General features: G+C 42.6%; 3 protein-coding genes across 5 annotated transcripts in view; 2 read left to right on the top strand and 1 right to left on the bottom strand.

The window, feature by feature from the left end:
* Positions 1-180: 180 nt before the first annotated feature.
* wars1 (tryptophanyl-tRNA synthetase 1) lies at positions 181-4351 on the top strand. Of its 3 annotated transcripts, none has more exons than XM_084569520.1 (11): positions 181-244; positions 550-687; positions 1286-1502; positions 1588-1696; positions 1864-1983; positions 2113-2295; positions 2808-2908; positions 3076-3188; positions 3284-3457; positions 3549-3689; positions 3910-4351. In XM_084569520.1, exons 2-11 carry the CDS (start codon positions 574-576, stop codon positions 4066-4068), a joined length of 1431 nt encoding a protein of 476 aa, XP_084425646.1. In that variant the 5' UTR covers positions 181-244; positions 550-573; the 3' UTR covers positions 4069-4351. The 3 variants fall into 3 exon arrangements, with proteins under 3 accessions (XP_084425646.1, XP_084425647.1, XP_084425645.1); XM_084569521.1 differs by having other exon boundaries at positions 185-244; positions 564-687; XM_084569519.1 differs by having other exon boundaries at positions 218-453; positions 564-687.
* A 1968-nt stretch (positions 4352-6319) lies between these two features.
* slc25a29l (solute carrier family 25 member 29-like) lies at positions 6320-14654 on the top strand. Its single transcript, XM_084569135.1, has 4 exons — positions 6320-6810; positions 8642-8685; positions 10713-10796; positions 11973-14654. The coding sequence occupies exons 1-4, from the start codon at positions 6777-6779 to the stop codon at positions 12741-12743; spliced, it is 933 nt and encodes a 310-aa protein (XP_084425261.1). The 5' UTR covers positions 6320-6776; the 3' UTR covers positions 12744-14654.
* Positions 14655-15150: 496 nt separating this feature from the next.
* fancm (FA complementation group M) overlaps positions 15151-16184 on the bottom strand; it is a gene marked incomplete at its 5' end in the record, with an annotated part of 38870 nt that continues 37836 nt past the window's right edge. Inside the window, 3 exons of the mRNA XM_084569137.1 lie at positions 15151-15287; positions 15359-15653; positions 15798-16143. Coding sequence (XP_084425263.1) covers positions 15164-15287; positions 15359-15653; positions 15798-16143 — 765 coding nt within the window. The 3' untranslated portion in view covers positions 15151-15163. The remainder of the gene's footprint in view (positions 15288-15358; positions 15654-15797; positions 16144-16184) is intronic.

Genomic DNA, 16184 nt, shown 5'->3' with positions numbered 1-16184 from the left:
TTACACAAAACTGAACTGTTGGATTGTGTGTGAAGTTACGCTGATAAAACATATAAAACTCTGTACGTTTTAAATTCACACAAAATATTTTCTAATGTAGCACTTTCGCTCGGATTCATTCGTTGCGGAACCTTCGATGGAGCTCGTTTGACTGGGAATAATTTGATCCAAACACTGTAACGCACAGGCAGCTGATGCAAGTTGAATGAGTGAGCTGTCAGCTTCATGTGAAGAATATTTTACGGTATTTTTGTTTGCTCACTATATCTAATCATGAATTACATTAGATATTAAATTATGCGGCGTAGTCCCAGTAACTGTATCATTTATGAAATGCGGTAGCTCGAGGTTAATGTAGGTAGTGAGTAGTATCAGACGATTAGCTAGCTGTAAATTAGCACACATATGGAAGTCTTCCCATGGAGATATGGAAAAGCTACGGGCAGATAAAGTGTCAGTGATTCTGTTAACCTTATATCTAATGCTTGTCAGAACCTGTAACTTTAAATAATGTTATATATGTAATTGACTTGCTATGATTTTAACTAGTTCTAACTATACAGTGTGAAGAATATGGCAGATTGTCAAGAAGAAGTGGAAGGGACCAAGAGTCCAATGGAGCTGTACGACAAGCTAAATGAACAAGGAGATAAAGTCAGGTCGTTGAAAACGGCTAAAGCAGAGAAAGTAAGTGGTTTATTTACAAAAGCTTAGATTCCTGCCAGTAATACGGAAAATCTCATATGAAATGTGGAGAAATTCAACTTCGTTTCAGTATGACAATACTCTGTGTATACGATGAGGCAAAATAAATGTGTCACCAATCAGATATGTTACCATATTGTTTATACCATGGTAGCGATCCAGTTATCTGGGTGTATTACATCATTTAGAGCAATCTTTAGGAGTTACTGTAGTAAGGTGAACCATTTAATAGTCAGTTAAAATATACATTTATTAGATTTTTCCATCAATGGTGTTATTATTTTCTAGCTATTTTAAAAATTAATCATTTCCTATTGATTTTCCCTAAAACACGCATCATGTCCAAGTATTGTAAGTCAAAGTAACATATATGTTTAACATAATCTTTCATCAACCGATGTCAGAGGTGATTTGTCCGGTAAAAACAAATCCTGTGAGGATATAGGTTATTAGTTTTGACTTTAGTTCTAACTGGTCCATTTAAATAAAAAAAAAAGTTTTTCTTGCCACGTCCTTCCTTTTGAGATTTAACTGTTTTTGTCAGTGTGCGATATCTGACAGCAGTGTTTCTGTCCTGTAGGCTGAAATCGATGCCGCCGTCCAGCAGCTTCTCAAGTTGAAAGTGGACTACAAACAGGTCACAGGTCAGGATTATAAAGCAGGATGTCCGCCTCCAGAAAACCTGGTTGCCCCGGACAACGGGCCAGCAGCAGATGGCGCTGATGACGAAGACACGGTTGACCCGTGGAACGTTTCCACCACCAACGCCAAAGGAGTAGATTATGACAAACTCATAGGTGAGAATTAAATAATCAAGTAAGTTATGGTCTTCACACATTTTTTCTTTGAATAATGACTAAAATTCATCGTATGTTTCTTCAGTGAGGTTTGGCAGCAGTAAAATTGACAAGGAGCTGGTGGACAGAATAGAAAAAGTCTCGGGACAGAAACCTCATCGCTTTCTACGGAGAGGAATCTTCTTCTCACACAGGTTAGCATATTAGAAAATTACAATATTTTAACACCGTAACATTTCATGTGTCACGTTATTCCTGATTTACTGACCATTTGTGAATAGATGTCTCAAACATGATTGTGTGATGAGCTCATGGAGATGTGACACCTCAACAAATTACTTCTCTAAACTGTTTCTGGCAGAGATATGCATCAGGTACTGGATGCGTATGAGAAGAACAAATCCTTCTACCTATACACCGGCAGAGGTCCGTCCTCCCAGGCCATGCATGTTGGTCACCTCATCCCCTTCATCTTCACCAAGTGAGTACTCGCTCTTTGATGTATGAATACAGACACGTCAGTCTAAAGGTTGCGCTCTCTCAGCCTGACGTCAGAGGGAACATTTAAAGTTGAGAAAAATATCAGCTGAATAATACTTACTTATTCCAGATGGCTTCAGGATGTGTTTGACATCCCTTTGGTGATCCAGTTGACTGATGACGAGAAGTACCTGTGGAAGGATCTGACACTTGAAGAATGTCATCGGTTCGCTGTGGAAAATGCCAGGGACATCATCGCATGTGGCTTTGATGTCAACAAGACCTTCATCTTCTCTGACCTCGACTACATGGGGTAAAATATGACCGGAAACTATCTTTATATTCCTATCTGGTAGACCTGACTGCTGAGGAAGCCCTGCCATTTTTATCAAAAATGACCTCTAGAAATGGCTATTCCTATAAAAATACACTTTGATGGATAATTTGTGTTTTTGCTATGGTTTTTCCAAAGTTTCCTTAAACTAATACCTAAACCTCTTTCCTCTTTACCTCTTTAAAGACCTTTGGTTTTCCACATTGTAACATATTGTTGGCTTCCAGGCTAGTTTTAATGTCACAAATCCCGTTGCACTATTTATACACAGGCTTTCAGCTAGCACAATGAAACTTTCCACTTTGAAGACATTGTACTATCTTTAGGATCTGTGTCACATTCTGCGCAGTGAAAGTCAAACATCAATGAGAACAAATGAGATACATTTTTGAGGGGAGATGGAAAAACTTGAGCTTGAAACCTTGGAGTGGAAAATGTCCTGTTGCAGCCTGCTTTGTTTTTTAATGCGTTTGTTAACTTTTTTCCCACAGTGCATCCCCTGAATTCTACAGAAACGTGGTAAAGATCCAGAAGCACGTGACGTTTAACCAGGTTAAAGGCATCTTCGGCTTCACAGACAGCGACTGCATTGGTAAGACAACTGAAAAGTCTTCACTGAACAGTTTCCATTCAGTCTTTTGCACCACATGTCCCATGTTAGAGTGCAGTTGCGTGTATTTGCTGTATCTTGTCCCAAATTATTAGGTGGATAATTCCTTGTTACACTTTGTTGTTAATTATGTTTTTTTATTCATACAGGAAAGATCAGCTTCCCAGCCATCCAGGCAGCCCCGTCCTTCAGTAACTCTTTCCCACAGATCTTTGGAGGCAAAAAAGATATACAGTGTCTCATCCCCTGTGCCATAGACCAGGTCAGATCGGCTTCACGGCAGAAATAAACAATAGTACATAGGGTTATTTATTATTAACGATATATGTTTTCTTATCTGTCCTCTCACTCACCCAGGACCCCTACTTCAGGATGACCCGCGATGTTGCTCCAAGGATCGGTTATCCCAAGCCAGCCCTGCTGCACTCCACCTTCTTCCCTGCCCTGCAGGGGGCACAGACCAAGATGAGCGCCAGTGACGCCAACTCGTCCATCTTCCTCACTGACACGCCCAAGCAGATCAAAAACAAGGTGCTGCTTTTACCCGTTACTGTTAATCAGTAGTTGCTAGTCTAATTTCTGTCGCTAGTGTTTGCTGACTGGCTGTCATCATTCCTCACAGGTCAACAAACACGCATTCTCGGGAGGAAAAGACACAGTGGAAGAGCACAGGAAGTACGGCGGTAACCCCGATGTAGACGTCGCCTTCATGTACCTGACCTTCTTCCTGGAGGATGATGAACAGCTGGAGAAGATCAGACAGGTGAGGGAGTAAACGTGATTTTTTAGGCTTCATTTGTTTTGCTAATCTCTTATCTCTGTTTTGTTTCTTACTTGTTCGAACATGCTGTTCGTTTCTTTCCTTGAATTCTTTATCTTGGACTGTTTGTCATTCCTCTCTGGCTTCTCACCCTCCTTTTCAAATGTCTTTCTGCCCTCCCTCCCAATTCCACTCCCACTCATGTAATCTCCCCTCTCCGCAGGACTACACAAGTGGAGCTCTCCTAACAGGAGAACTGAAGAAGATCTTGATCGAGACTTTGCAGCCGATGATCGCCCAGCATCAAGAGAGACGCAAACAAGTCACAGACGAGATGGTGCAGCAGTTCATGACACCCAGGCCTTTAAATTTTAAATTCTAGCTCGCTTCAGCACCAGAGACACCGCACCATTTAAACTCTTTGTTATTTTGGGATGGGAAGATGGACTTTTACAGTTTACCTCAGAACTGGAGAAAAATGGAAAAGTGGAGTTGTTCTGTTCTATGTGAAAAACATGGCATTGCCACAGTGTCTGTGCTAAATAATTGTCTTGCTACTTGTCAGCTTCACACTGCATCAAATGCACATGTTAATCTTCATGAGGCGTTTGCATTTACAGTCCTCTCAGGAGCAGAAGTCCAATAAAGCAGAGTACAAACACGTATTCTGACAAAACCTGCTTAATGACAAACATCAACACAGCTACTGTACGCATCCACCTCATCCATGCAAGTCTCATTTTACTTGTTAGAAGCTGACTTCTTAACTGTATCTATCAAAACCAGCATAGTGTGGTGGCATGAATTATATTACAAATCAACGGTGTGAGGGTATGTGCGTTGCTCAAGGGAAGTCTAAATCTAGGCAACTCCTCTAAATGAATGATTCAACTTCTTCTCAGTAAAAATTAAACTATGCTGGAACAGCAAAAAAGCTTCTGAAAGCATGTTTTATTTTAAGATTAAATCACTTTTATTTATATTTATAGTATTGCGGTGTTGTTCAAAAGATTTATCAACTAAATCTAAAGGATACGTTGGTGAGGATACGTTGGTTTAAATGTCAGTAATAGTGGTTTCTATTCATCAGTATGTGGTCACACAGAAGTACAGATTTTTCCCACAATATCCTGTACGTTAAACACATTAGTAATACTGCACCATGACTGCACCACAGGATTGGAAAGGGTGCAGGTTTAAATAATAAAATTTATGAATTTGATTTACCTGCTTTAGATTCAGAGTCCTGGTACTATGTGTGCAAACTCACTGCCATTACAGGGACACCAGAAGTGAATCCTTGTTAATGCCATTAGGGAGCTGTGGAGTAGTGGTTAGAGGTGCAGTTTGGGACAGAGGGGTCCCAGGTTCGCCTCCATGGCTGTGGTGCCCTGTGTAAGCATCTAAGCCACAAATTGCTCCTCGGGAACACTACTGTGTGAATAAATGGATGGGTCAAACAGCAGGAATTGCAATTTCACCACTGCGGGACAATTAAGGGTTAAAATTATTATTGTTATTAATCCCAATGCTTTTCCTTCTACAGAATGACAAGTCATAATGTCTTACGCATTCAAGTGTAGAAAAGATGTACCACAATATTAAAATATATGACAAATGTCATGGAGGACAGTATGAGAGTTTGCAAATAAAGGTAAGGGGAAATAAATATTAACCTAATTTGCATAAAAGCAGGCTTTAACAATGTGAGAACAACAATGACATGCATGTCATTTAGTCTAGGTCTGAATGAGTCCATAATGGTTGAGTGCTTCTAAAACTTGTCTTCGCTGTTTTCGTCTGAGTAAGGCATCCAGTGACAGTATTATAGTGTGCAGGCAGAGTTGAACTCCCTTACCCGAGCCTGCAAAGACTATGTTGCACTTGGGAGGCCACATATCACGACTCCTGTGCTGCACTGTACAGATAATCTGAAGGACATTCCTGCAGGGCTCAAACACCAGCCACGCAGAAGCTGAGAGACACGGCTGTGACAAAGGAGAAACCGTTATCAAGAAGAAATAGTTGGGTAGAGCAAAGTGAAGAATAATCCGACATCTTCCCCAAACACAGCTTTGATCATTTGCGAACAACTCCTTAACCTCAACTCCTCCGGCTAATCCAGAGGTTTCTTTGCAGATCTGAGCCTGAGCCTATCAATGTTGCACAGGGAAAAGGTGCACCGCAACCTCTGTGTCAGCCAATCCTTCCTGCCAGCTGCTGGTTTGACGTGTCTTGCCAGCTCACGTGTAGTTTTATGTGAGGCTTTCTTCTGGATTCTGTTGACTTAACTTCTTCTTAATGACCTGTTGCACGTTGGGAGCTGCAAACTGGATGTGCGGGTTTTCTCTCACCAGATGGTGAATGGGTTATTTCATATTATACAGTATGGCAGGATATGTGTACTCAAATTACTGACGCTTGCATGTCACATGGGTTCTTGATCTTGTGTCCGTGGCCTTCCAATCACCTGGCTTAAATATCCTAGTTGGACACTCACACACACACACACACACACACACACACAAGTCGACGGGGACCACATAGCGATAACATTGTTGATTTTGACGTTTGACGATTTTGAGTTCCTGCAGCAGCCAATGGGTGCGGGGGGCGGAGGGTGCCCGCTAGGGGAGTTGTCTGCCTCCTTGTAATCCGATTGGGCTTCCTTAAAAAGGGCACGCACACATCCACGCTTCTTCTTCTTCTTCTCCTCCACTTTGTACCCCCCGCCTCCTGCAGCTTTTGCGGCACAGAAATAGAAAAGGGTTTGGCAGAAAGAGCACCTCTAGTAGTGGGACGGAGGACACATCAGCAGAAATAGGTCCGTTAACGGGTTTGCTCGAGCTCCGGGTGATTATTATTAGCGCGCGTCGCTGGAGGAGATCCGTGTCTTCCGTTTGCTCAGCATCAGCAACTTAAAGGAGAATACAAGCGCTAAGCAGCCTGGCTGAACACCTAAGCCGGGTGTGAATAACCAAGTTCATGCAACAATATTTTATCATAAACTACTCACTTAGAGCTTGTTAAACACATTTTGTCACACACTGAGTTACATCGACGCCTTCCAACCGTTACATTTTTTAAGGAATGGCATTGGACTTCGCCGCTGGATGTTTAGGAGGTGAGTAGGATGCGAGCTAGCCAGGCTAGCCACGTTTAACTAGTTGAAGCTAGCTGTTAGCTTTAGCTTTAGCAAAGCTAATAAATCAAGTTTGGACGCGCGGACAACTCGGGTTTTATTGTGCTATATCCTGTGCTATATTGCGATTCGGTGATTTATGACTCGCTGTTTTATCTGAGAGACACTATAAGCGAAAGAAAGGGGGCAGACTAGAGGCTAAAAGTAAAGCTTTAACGGCTTTTCTGTTTTTTTTTTTTTTTACAGTTATGTTAAATGCCCGGATGTAACGTTAACATTCCACACCTGTAACTCACACACTGGGAGTGGTCGTCATATCTACTCTTTAGTGGATTTCTTGTGACTTAAACTTCCTACCAAACTCCACAATTGTTCCAACATGTCCTCTGAGACATCATCACCTTTTCCATATTTATTATCCCTGAGTAGCCCTGTTAGAAACCAAAAACTGAACTACTTCTTCTTCTTTGAATGGAGGTAGCTGACACACACCACACACCCTTGGGAATCTCGTCATCTGTTTTGTCTTCACCCAGCCCAAGGCCAGGTCTTCCCAAACCGGGCACATCAGGTTCCCCAGATAGACTGACTCGCTTTGGTGTGATTGAGATTCAGAAAACTCTTGTTTGTACCCAGGGCCGGGGGGACAATTTGAGACACATGTGAGCAGCGCGACGTGGAAAACATGACTTGTAACAGTAACAACAAAATTGGAACAATGCACAATAGACGCCTAAAAACTATGCCGTAAATATAGAAAACCTTTTATACTGTCAACAAAGAATGTAAACATGGCTGTATGAATAAAGTAAACAAGTGAATAAGTGTGGGTTCTGTGCAGACAGGGTAAATGTAAACAGGAGTTGCATGTTATTGCAGAGGTAGTAATGGATAATAAACGATCATAAAATAACAGAAGAAAGGTGCACGAAAAAACTGTACAGTAGAGGAGAGTCCTTAAGGTGACAGTTTTATCTATAGAGCCGGGATTATTTTAGTTTTGTTGCCTTTTTCTGTAGATTTTAAATAAGATTTAACTAATTTCTGGACTGGCACTGATCATCTGGGGGGAAAAAAACCCATTTTTTTTCATTAAAGGATTCACATTTGTCTTCCCTAAAGTACACCCAAGTGCTAACCAGACTTGCATGTCTACTGTGGAGGTACAAGCTACTGACGCGCAATACATGAGGCACGTTATCCAGTTTTTTAAACATCCATTTAGGATTGCCACAACCCTCAAAGTAGTAGATTTCTTTTCTATATCACTGCATTTGTCCTCAATGATGGAACAACAGATTGGATGGTATTTAAGTTTTAAAAAAAAAAGACCTGCAATGTCATGACTCCACTGAAACGCCCATTATCAGTGGTTATCAGTTAAACCCAGCTCCAGGTCATGGAGGATGACGGGGTCGCTGACGTATGAGAACGGTGGCTGAGCTGGAATGTACATCTAAGTTTTCCCACAAGCATAGAAAGCAAAACATCTATAGATTATGACTAGCATATTGTCTGTTTTCCTAGTGTTGGGTTGCAGCATTTGAAGATAAAACACCTTGTCGTTTGGCTAATAAGACGTACGTTTGAGCATATCGCTAAAAAAAAAAAAGTTATTGCAAGATTTGGCACACAGACATATGTCAAGGACAGGCCACCGTGGAGCTTTCGTCACTGGTTACAGTGCAGTGACCATCTGCTCGCTCTAGCTGAGCACCCTGATGGAAGAATGTCACCTCGATCCACAGGTATCATTTTTTCAGCATGATGAGATTTTAAATCCTTTGTTTTTTTTTTTGTTTTTTTATTTTAGGTGCTGCTGGTGTTTTGGTTGGACATCCATTCGACACTGTAAAGGTGGGCGTTTCTTCCCTGTTCCCATCTGTTTACTCTTGTTAGGCAATTACATGATTCAGTGCCTTGCTGTTAAAATGTTGTAAATCAGACCACTGTGTTTGCTGTTTGCCTGAACTTGACGTCCACCAGATAACCCAAATGTGCACATTGACTCTACGAAAGGAATTACATAGTTGAGCAATAGGAATGGACCGTCAGACTACTGTACAGTTACATCAGTGATAATGTACAGATTATTAAACATTTTTTTGTGTGTTTTCTAGTATCCATGTTCTATTAAATGTCAGTATTTCTCAACGACAACCACTTCAGAGAGAGTTAGAAGTCTTTTTTATAAAAGACGAAACTTTAGCCTCTTAGCTTAATTTAATACGAGTGTGTATGTTGAAGTTCAAAGGTATTTAGGGTTAACTGTTGCTAGCAACCATTAGCTGTATAGATATGTTTCACAGCAGACATATTGACATGTCAAAGTAGGAAAAGCTATATAAAAGACTTTCTTCAACAATCAACCAAATTAATAATCATTGTTGAACTCTGAAGAAGGCCTGAGACCGTGTAACCACATGGTTTGGTAAAAGACCACTGGCCAACATCAGGCCACTGGTGCACATCTGTTGCTCTAGTTTTGGCTAGGTGTACTGCACCGTTGACACTATTTTAGACTCCCCTCTGTGGCTTTCCGGACGAGTGAGGATGTCGAGTTACTGGTGTAGATCGTCTCTGAGAGAGACTGCTCTGACTGGCTGTTGGGCTAAGTGACCCAGTGCACAACAAGATAAAAGAAATGGACCAAATGATGACGCCAAGAGGCTCAGCTTTCCTCTTCATTTCATCTGAACACTCCAGTACGTGAATATTTTAACAGCGTTTTGGCACAGACAAAGTTGACGTGAAGTCTGTCACAGTTGGTGGCCTTCACCGCTGCATCGGCGAGGTCATCGTTTTAAGGGTAAGCACGTTAAAAACCTGCCAAGAGGTTGCGCAAACCAACTGCCAAGTCACAGGATAAACACAAGATGAAGCTGGCGAGCAGTCATTGTAGCTAGCACATATCTACGCATAATTTTTTTTGTATGCAAAGTGCCCTCTAGCTGTAATCACACCTACTACACGCCAGTAATTACCACTTTGGTTCAGGCTTAAACGTATAGCTGAACAAAAGAAAAAAGGATATGAGCCAGAAACCTACTCTTAAATCAAACTGTAGTGATCAGCACCTTGCTACAACCCTTGGTGTGTAGTACATTTAGATATTTTTTAATATTCTGATTCACTGTCGTGGTTTACTGGCACACTTAATAAAAGTGAACCATAATTAATTCACCTGTGCTTTTCCTTCTGTGACAAGTCAAAATGTCTTCTGTGAAAATGGTCTATTCCCCAAAGTGTCATTGGCGCATTTAGTTAGGAAATGAAGTAGTCCGCCTACTTATTTGTTCAGATGGTGGCAAGGTGAGGAAGTTTTTACTTTCACTTTTATAATTATGTGAATTTGTTGCACTTTTATCTATCCACTTGTATGCAGCCGCTTTAGAGGCACACATATGGTGAATGGTTTTGGTTCTGGTTCTTGTCATACCTTGCTTTCAGTGTCATTTCTCCCTGAGCTGGTGTCTGCTTGGGGCTGGGGGAGGTTGTCTTTAACAGCAACAGTGTCACTGTGTTGTAGATGAGAGAGAGAAATAAACAACCTCTCCACGGAAATGTGACCTAGTAAGTATGGTCAAGGTCTTTCTTTCTCTCCCCCAATGTCCTGTCTTGAGCTATAGAGATGTAAAACACAGAAGAAACTTTTTTTATTTTTACATTTTCGGTTAATGTGTTGTTGTTGTTTTTTTCTCCTACTTGTTGCATCCCCTAAACCGTAAAAAAAAATGTTTTACCTTTAAAGAAAACATTTCAGAATCTGTTGTCTGCTTGTTTCCCTGTAAATCTGTATCCTTGGTTTGTCCTGTAGTTACTAGGGTCCTCTTTGGTCTTAACACTTTTTCACGCGACTCTAACGTGGGGGTTGTCGTCCACAGGTGCGGCTTCAAGTTCAAAATGTGGACAAACCACTGTACCGCGGGACATATCACTGCTTCCAGTCAATCATACGCCAGGAGTCGGTAAGTATGTGAATTTGTGCTCATGTTCCTGCTGACCTGTTACACAAGAACTGGAATTTTCTGTGAGTTGCGAAGCATAAATCACTCTAATGTCGCTGCTGAAGGAATTCTAGCTAGCAGCAAAACGGCCTGACTTTACTACCACAGCTTAACATCAAATAAGTGCAGCAACACGAGACACGGCAAGCCAACTAAGAAGGCTAACTCCGTTTCTATTTGGCAGTCTTTTATGTAGCAAAGATCTCGCCAACAGCTAAAACCAAGTCTATGATTTACTCTTGTCCACCCTTCTTGGCTTCAGATGTCCTATCAAGTCTCTTTACTTCCACCATGATACCCATACTTGGAGTACCGAACAAGCTTCTTCTAATAGCTAGCCAAAGATAATTGGTGCTGTGATACAGTGCGAGCGAATGTATCCGATCAATCCAGGTTACATGGTGCCAGAACAGTCATCGGGTGCACAGAGCAGGAATGAAAGATCTGTTGTCTTGTCTTTGGCGCCCCCTATGGCAGTAAATGGTAACTACAGGCGCATTTTTTAACTTTCCAATGTTCCAAATATTGTAAATGTTAGGTCTTAAATATAATTTCATCAGTGGGTCATAGGCTTGGTGATTATTTCGTCCTTGCATTTGGCAAAATCTTTGAAACGATGCTTTAAATTCTCTCACCGTTGTCGAGTAACATGTCTAGATCTCACCGTGTGCTGCTCAGAACCATGGTCTGTGCACCAATTAAAGTGTCAAGTCACCGTCTCGCCTTTGAATGCCAGCATGAGACCATATGTTCCTAACATGGGGTGTTGACGGGAGAGGAGGTGTGTTTCATAGCTGGGGTCGGTGAGAACCTTATTCTCGTGTGGGCTAAATAAAGCTTTGGATTTCATCTGAGCTAAGTGACGCATGCCCGGCCTCGTGGCGGTTTGACATGGAGGAATTGGATTTTATTCCAGCCGCAGTCATATTCAAATGTACAAAACAACATTGGGTTGCAATATCAAAAACAAAGTTGCACTGCTGCATGTACGAACTTAGTAGTTGAAGCCGATTAGTGGAAATTATTTCTTTGTTCATACAAATTATTAAAGACTTAACTTTTCCTATGTGCTACTGTGGAGTCCTGATCTGACTCAGTGATGTTCCCTCATTGATCCTGGTCTCTTTCTGTCCGTAGGGGCTCGGCCTGTACAAAGGTATCGGCTCTCCAATGATGGGGCTGACCTTCATCAATGCCATCGTATTTGGTGTCCAGGGCAACGCCATGCGCAAGCTTGGCAAAGACACGCCTCTCAACCAGTTCCTGGCTGGAGCCTCCGCTGGTGCCATCCAGTGCGTCATCTGCTGCCCGATGGAGCTGGCCAAGACACGCATGCAGATGCAAGGAACTGGAGAGAAGAAGTCTAAGAGGAAGATGTACAAGAACTCCCTGGACTGTCTGGTGAGAATCTACAAGAAGGAGGGAATCAGAGGGATCAACCGTGGCATGGTGACCACCCTGATACGCGAGACACCCGGCTTTGGTGTGTATTTCCTCGCGTATGACGTTTTAACGCGCTCGATGGGTTGTGAGCCGGAAGATCCATACATGATCCCCAAGCTGCTGTTCGCAGGGGGAATGTCGGGCATCGCTTCCTGGCTCTCCACGTACCCGGTGGACGTGATCAAGTCGCGCCTGCAGGCGGACGGGGTCGGCGGCGTTAACCAGTATAATGGCATCATGGACTGTGTCAGGCAGAGTTTGAAGAAGGAAGGGTGGAGAGTCTTTACACGTGGACTCACGTCCACGCTGCTCCGTGCGTTTCCGGTAAATGCTACCACGTTTGCCACCGTGACTCTGTTTTTATTGTACATGCGTGAGGGAGAGGAGTGTAGCATTCAGGACTCTGAGCCGCAGTCTGTCCAGCTGCAGCCTCTGCAGCCGCAGACGCAGCCAACGAGCATGTAAGCCGCTGCGCAACAGCGAGCGTCACTACAGTGATCAGAAAGTCAAATCACTCGATCTCTTAACTAGAGTCCTTAATGACAACTGATTCTAGTTCTTTGTCAACAAAGCTTCAGCCAAGTGTCCAGATGTAGTATTTAAATAATATATATTATATATATTTTAAGATAAAAGCTGCACTTGTATATATGGGCTCCTTTTAAACAGCCTTGCTTTTGTACATAGTTTGAGTTTTAGGTCATTTAGGAAACTTGACAGTTGCTGTACATAAAGTAACAGTTACAGGAGGCCCCTGAAAGGTAAAAGACACATGTTTTTATATTTGGTGCATTAGGTCATAAGTGAAACTTTCTGGAATTCATGCTAACAACCAGCCTTTCTCTCACACATGCCCAAACTTGTATTTACTGAGACATTACCAGAAAAGTAGAAAGTCAGGCATGCTCGTGAATCCGTTAAATGAACGATTCTTCAATTTAATTTATTCGTTTTTAGTAGTCAAGCAATCAAGTTTACCTCCACGTGAACACATCACTTTAGCATCTTGTGGTTACGGCTACAGATGCTTTTACGTGTACATTTCTTAACTGTGTGTGTGTGTGTGTGTTTTTAACTTTCCTATGAAAAGCCATAGGAGTTTAGTCCCAATCATGGCTGCTGTCTAAGGTTTGAGGTTACACCGGTCTTTTTTTTTTTTTTTTTAAATCTTGTCTGATGTGTAATTATCTGCCTTGGATGTGAAATCTACAATGAAATTATTAACGGGCTCAGATCTTGGCCTGTTGCAGTATGACATGAACCGACACAGAAAAAAAAAGTCATTTCTTTAAAATGTGCGATTGACAAGGTCAGTCTGCTGGAGCCAAATCTGACGCATTGTAATGTTATTTTTATAACATTTTGGATTATTCTGGACATGATTAAGTGTCCGAAAAAGCACCTTATGGTATGATCCTAAGCATGTGTACGGTTTAAAAAAAAATCCCATAGATTTAGTATTTTCCTACTAACTCATGCAAGATTATTTTACAGTGTTGAGCGAAAGGGACGGCTTGTTAAAAGCACTTTTAAAACCTGAAAGGTATTTTTAAACGCCCGCTCTTGGTCCTCGGGTGTGAAGCACGGCATGATGGGCTCCACATTCTCCACACAGGGGCGCTGTCAGACCAGTAAGAACAAATTTGTGGCACTTAAATGCAAAGTAATGGCTCCTACAACTGAAATCCTGAGCTGCAGATGTTACTACATTCTGTGTGCATGGTTAAGTTCATTTTGTGCTAACCGTTACATTATCTGCTTCTCTCCACATGGTGCCTCTCTGAGCAACGTGACCTCCGTACTCTTCAGGTTTAACATACAAACCTGCACACAACAGAAATACATTTGTAGGATTAACACTGCTCTGTTACTTATTTGTAATACGAACAACAAATACAGAAACTACTACTTTCCCTGCATGAAGATGGCGCACAGCTTCACGGCTAACACGGTTAATGAGGTTAACGCGGGAGGCTTTAGGGACTGAATTTTCTTTGGGAGTTGTCCAAAGACATAATCATGTACATACTGTGAATTAGGTGTTTTTGGTTTTCCCTGTTGGTCTTTCAACGTGAGAGGTTTTTAGGTTTTTAGATTTATCTTAATTGCAACCCTGAATTTGTCTGTTTTAGTTTTTTTATGAGTTTGTCTTTAGATATTGATATATTTGTAAAAGGGCAGATTTTAATAGGTTGCTTTTGTGTTCTGTACAATACCTTGCACCGAAGTAGCACTATATGTACTTCTTTAATAGAACTGTCAAATAAAACCTTTTTTTTTCTTTCTGAAACACTTCATTCATTTTCCATAACTGCTTGTCCTCAATGGGGCTGGAGCCTATCCCAGCTGCTACTAGTATTTTTACTGAAATAAGTCAGGCATGAATGGGTTTTATAAACTGGTTGTTGTTTTCAAACTTCCACATTCACTGAACAGAATGATCAGAGGATGAATAATTGGATGATTTGCTTTTTAGCATCAAAGAAGTAAAATCCATGTTCTGTTAAAGAGACAAAAGCCTGACCTCTAGTGGTTATAGGTGGACATCACAAGTTTCACTTAACAGTGCAACACGGGCACAAAAACACAACGGTGTACAAAAATATCACTGTTTATTAAAGTAATGTGACATATTTCAGTTCCTGTTGCAATCAAATGCACCCATTATTTTCACAATAAGTTACGTGGTCCCATAGTGCTCCTTAATACTGTTCGACAGGATGACTGCCCGTGCGAGTCTTAAGGGAAACACTTCAAAATGTTGTGCAAAAAGCATGAACCAATATCCTGAGGCTCTTGTCTCACTGATTTCAGACAGATAAATAAAGAAACACAAAGGAAATGCCAGAGGTATGTTTCAGTTTGTGAGATTCCTACGGTATCCGCTAGCTTTTTCCCAGTTTGGAAGTGTTCATGAGGATGGAATCACTGGAGTAGCGCAGGAAGCGGTAGACCTCCTCGGCTCTGGATCGACTCATACGGCCTCCCTTCTGGATGTCTTCGACGGGGCTGCAGGAGGAGACGAGCATGTTAGAGGAAGTCCCATACTGACGACAGCAGAATTCACGCTCTTCCTTTACCTGTTTATTAGCTGTGCTATTGACTTGAAGCTGTGGCTCATGTTGAGGGCGTGGACGTAGCTGACTGACGGCAGGCTTGAGTACAGCTGCAGGGCCTGCTCCATGTGCTGACCTTTGACCTCCGGCGGCACAGAGATCCCCTGACCCTTGCGGTGCTCCAGCCGAGCCAGGTCGGCCAGCAAGCCGGCGCTCTCCTCGGCGCCGTCGCTCCACAGCAGGCGGACCCCTGTGCGCACCAGTGCTGCCAAAATGCCGTCATAGTAACGCGTTCGCTGGAAGGGACGCGATGCCTCGCCTGGAACGGTTCACATCAGGAACATATGATCTCACACAGAAGTTGTCTTAACCTTTGTTATACTTCACTGAGGTGTTGCTGGACGAATGGGACTTTGTCATGCCTCAAAATACCCAGTAGAAGACCCACACTCTCAAATCTTACCTGTCTTGGTCCGATCTTTCTCCACTATCAGGCACACGCGCTCAAACAGCCCCTGCAGGTTGATCACTCTCTCGGCCAGCCGCTTCCTGTTCTGCATCGCCGCCACGTCCGACTGGCTGTGCCTCTCCACTGCCATGCGGTTGCTGACGATGAAGTAGCTGCCGTCCAGCGAGCAGACGTGCACGGTGGCTGCGTGGCGCTGGCGCAGGCTGGTCATGAGCTCCACTCCGCTGCTGATGCATCGGCTGTCCACCAGGATGCAAACGGACCCGGACGAAGCAGGCGCCTCGCTGACTGATAGAGCACGGGATGTGGACATCTGATGAGCTGAAGGGGCAGGGAGTGTCTGGACAAAGGAAAACAAAACCTCAGTGTAGTTAAGTTAAG

Source organism: Chelon labrosus (genome assembly GCF_963514085.1).
Source record: "Chelon labrosus genome assembly, chromosome: 20".
NCBI lineage: Eukaryota > Metazoa > Chordata > Actinopteri > Mugiliformes > Mugilidae > Chelon > Chelon labrosus.
Note: the sequence above shows the minus strand (reverse complement) of the source record. Positions and strands in the feature narration are given on the sequence as shown.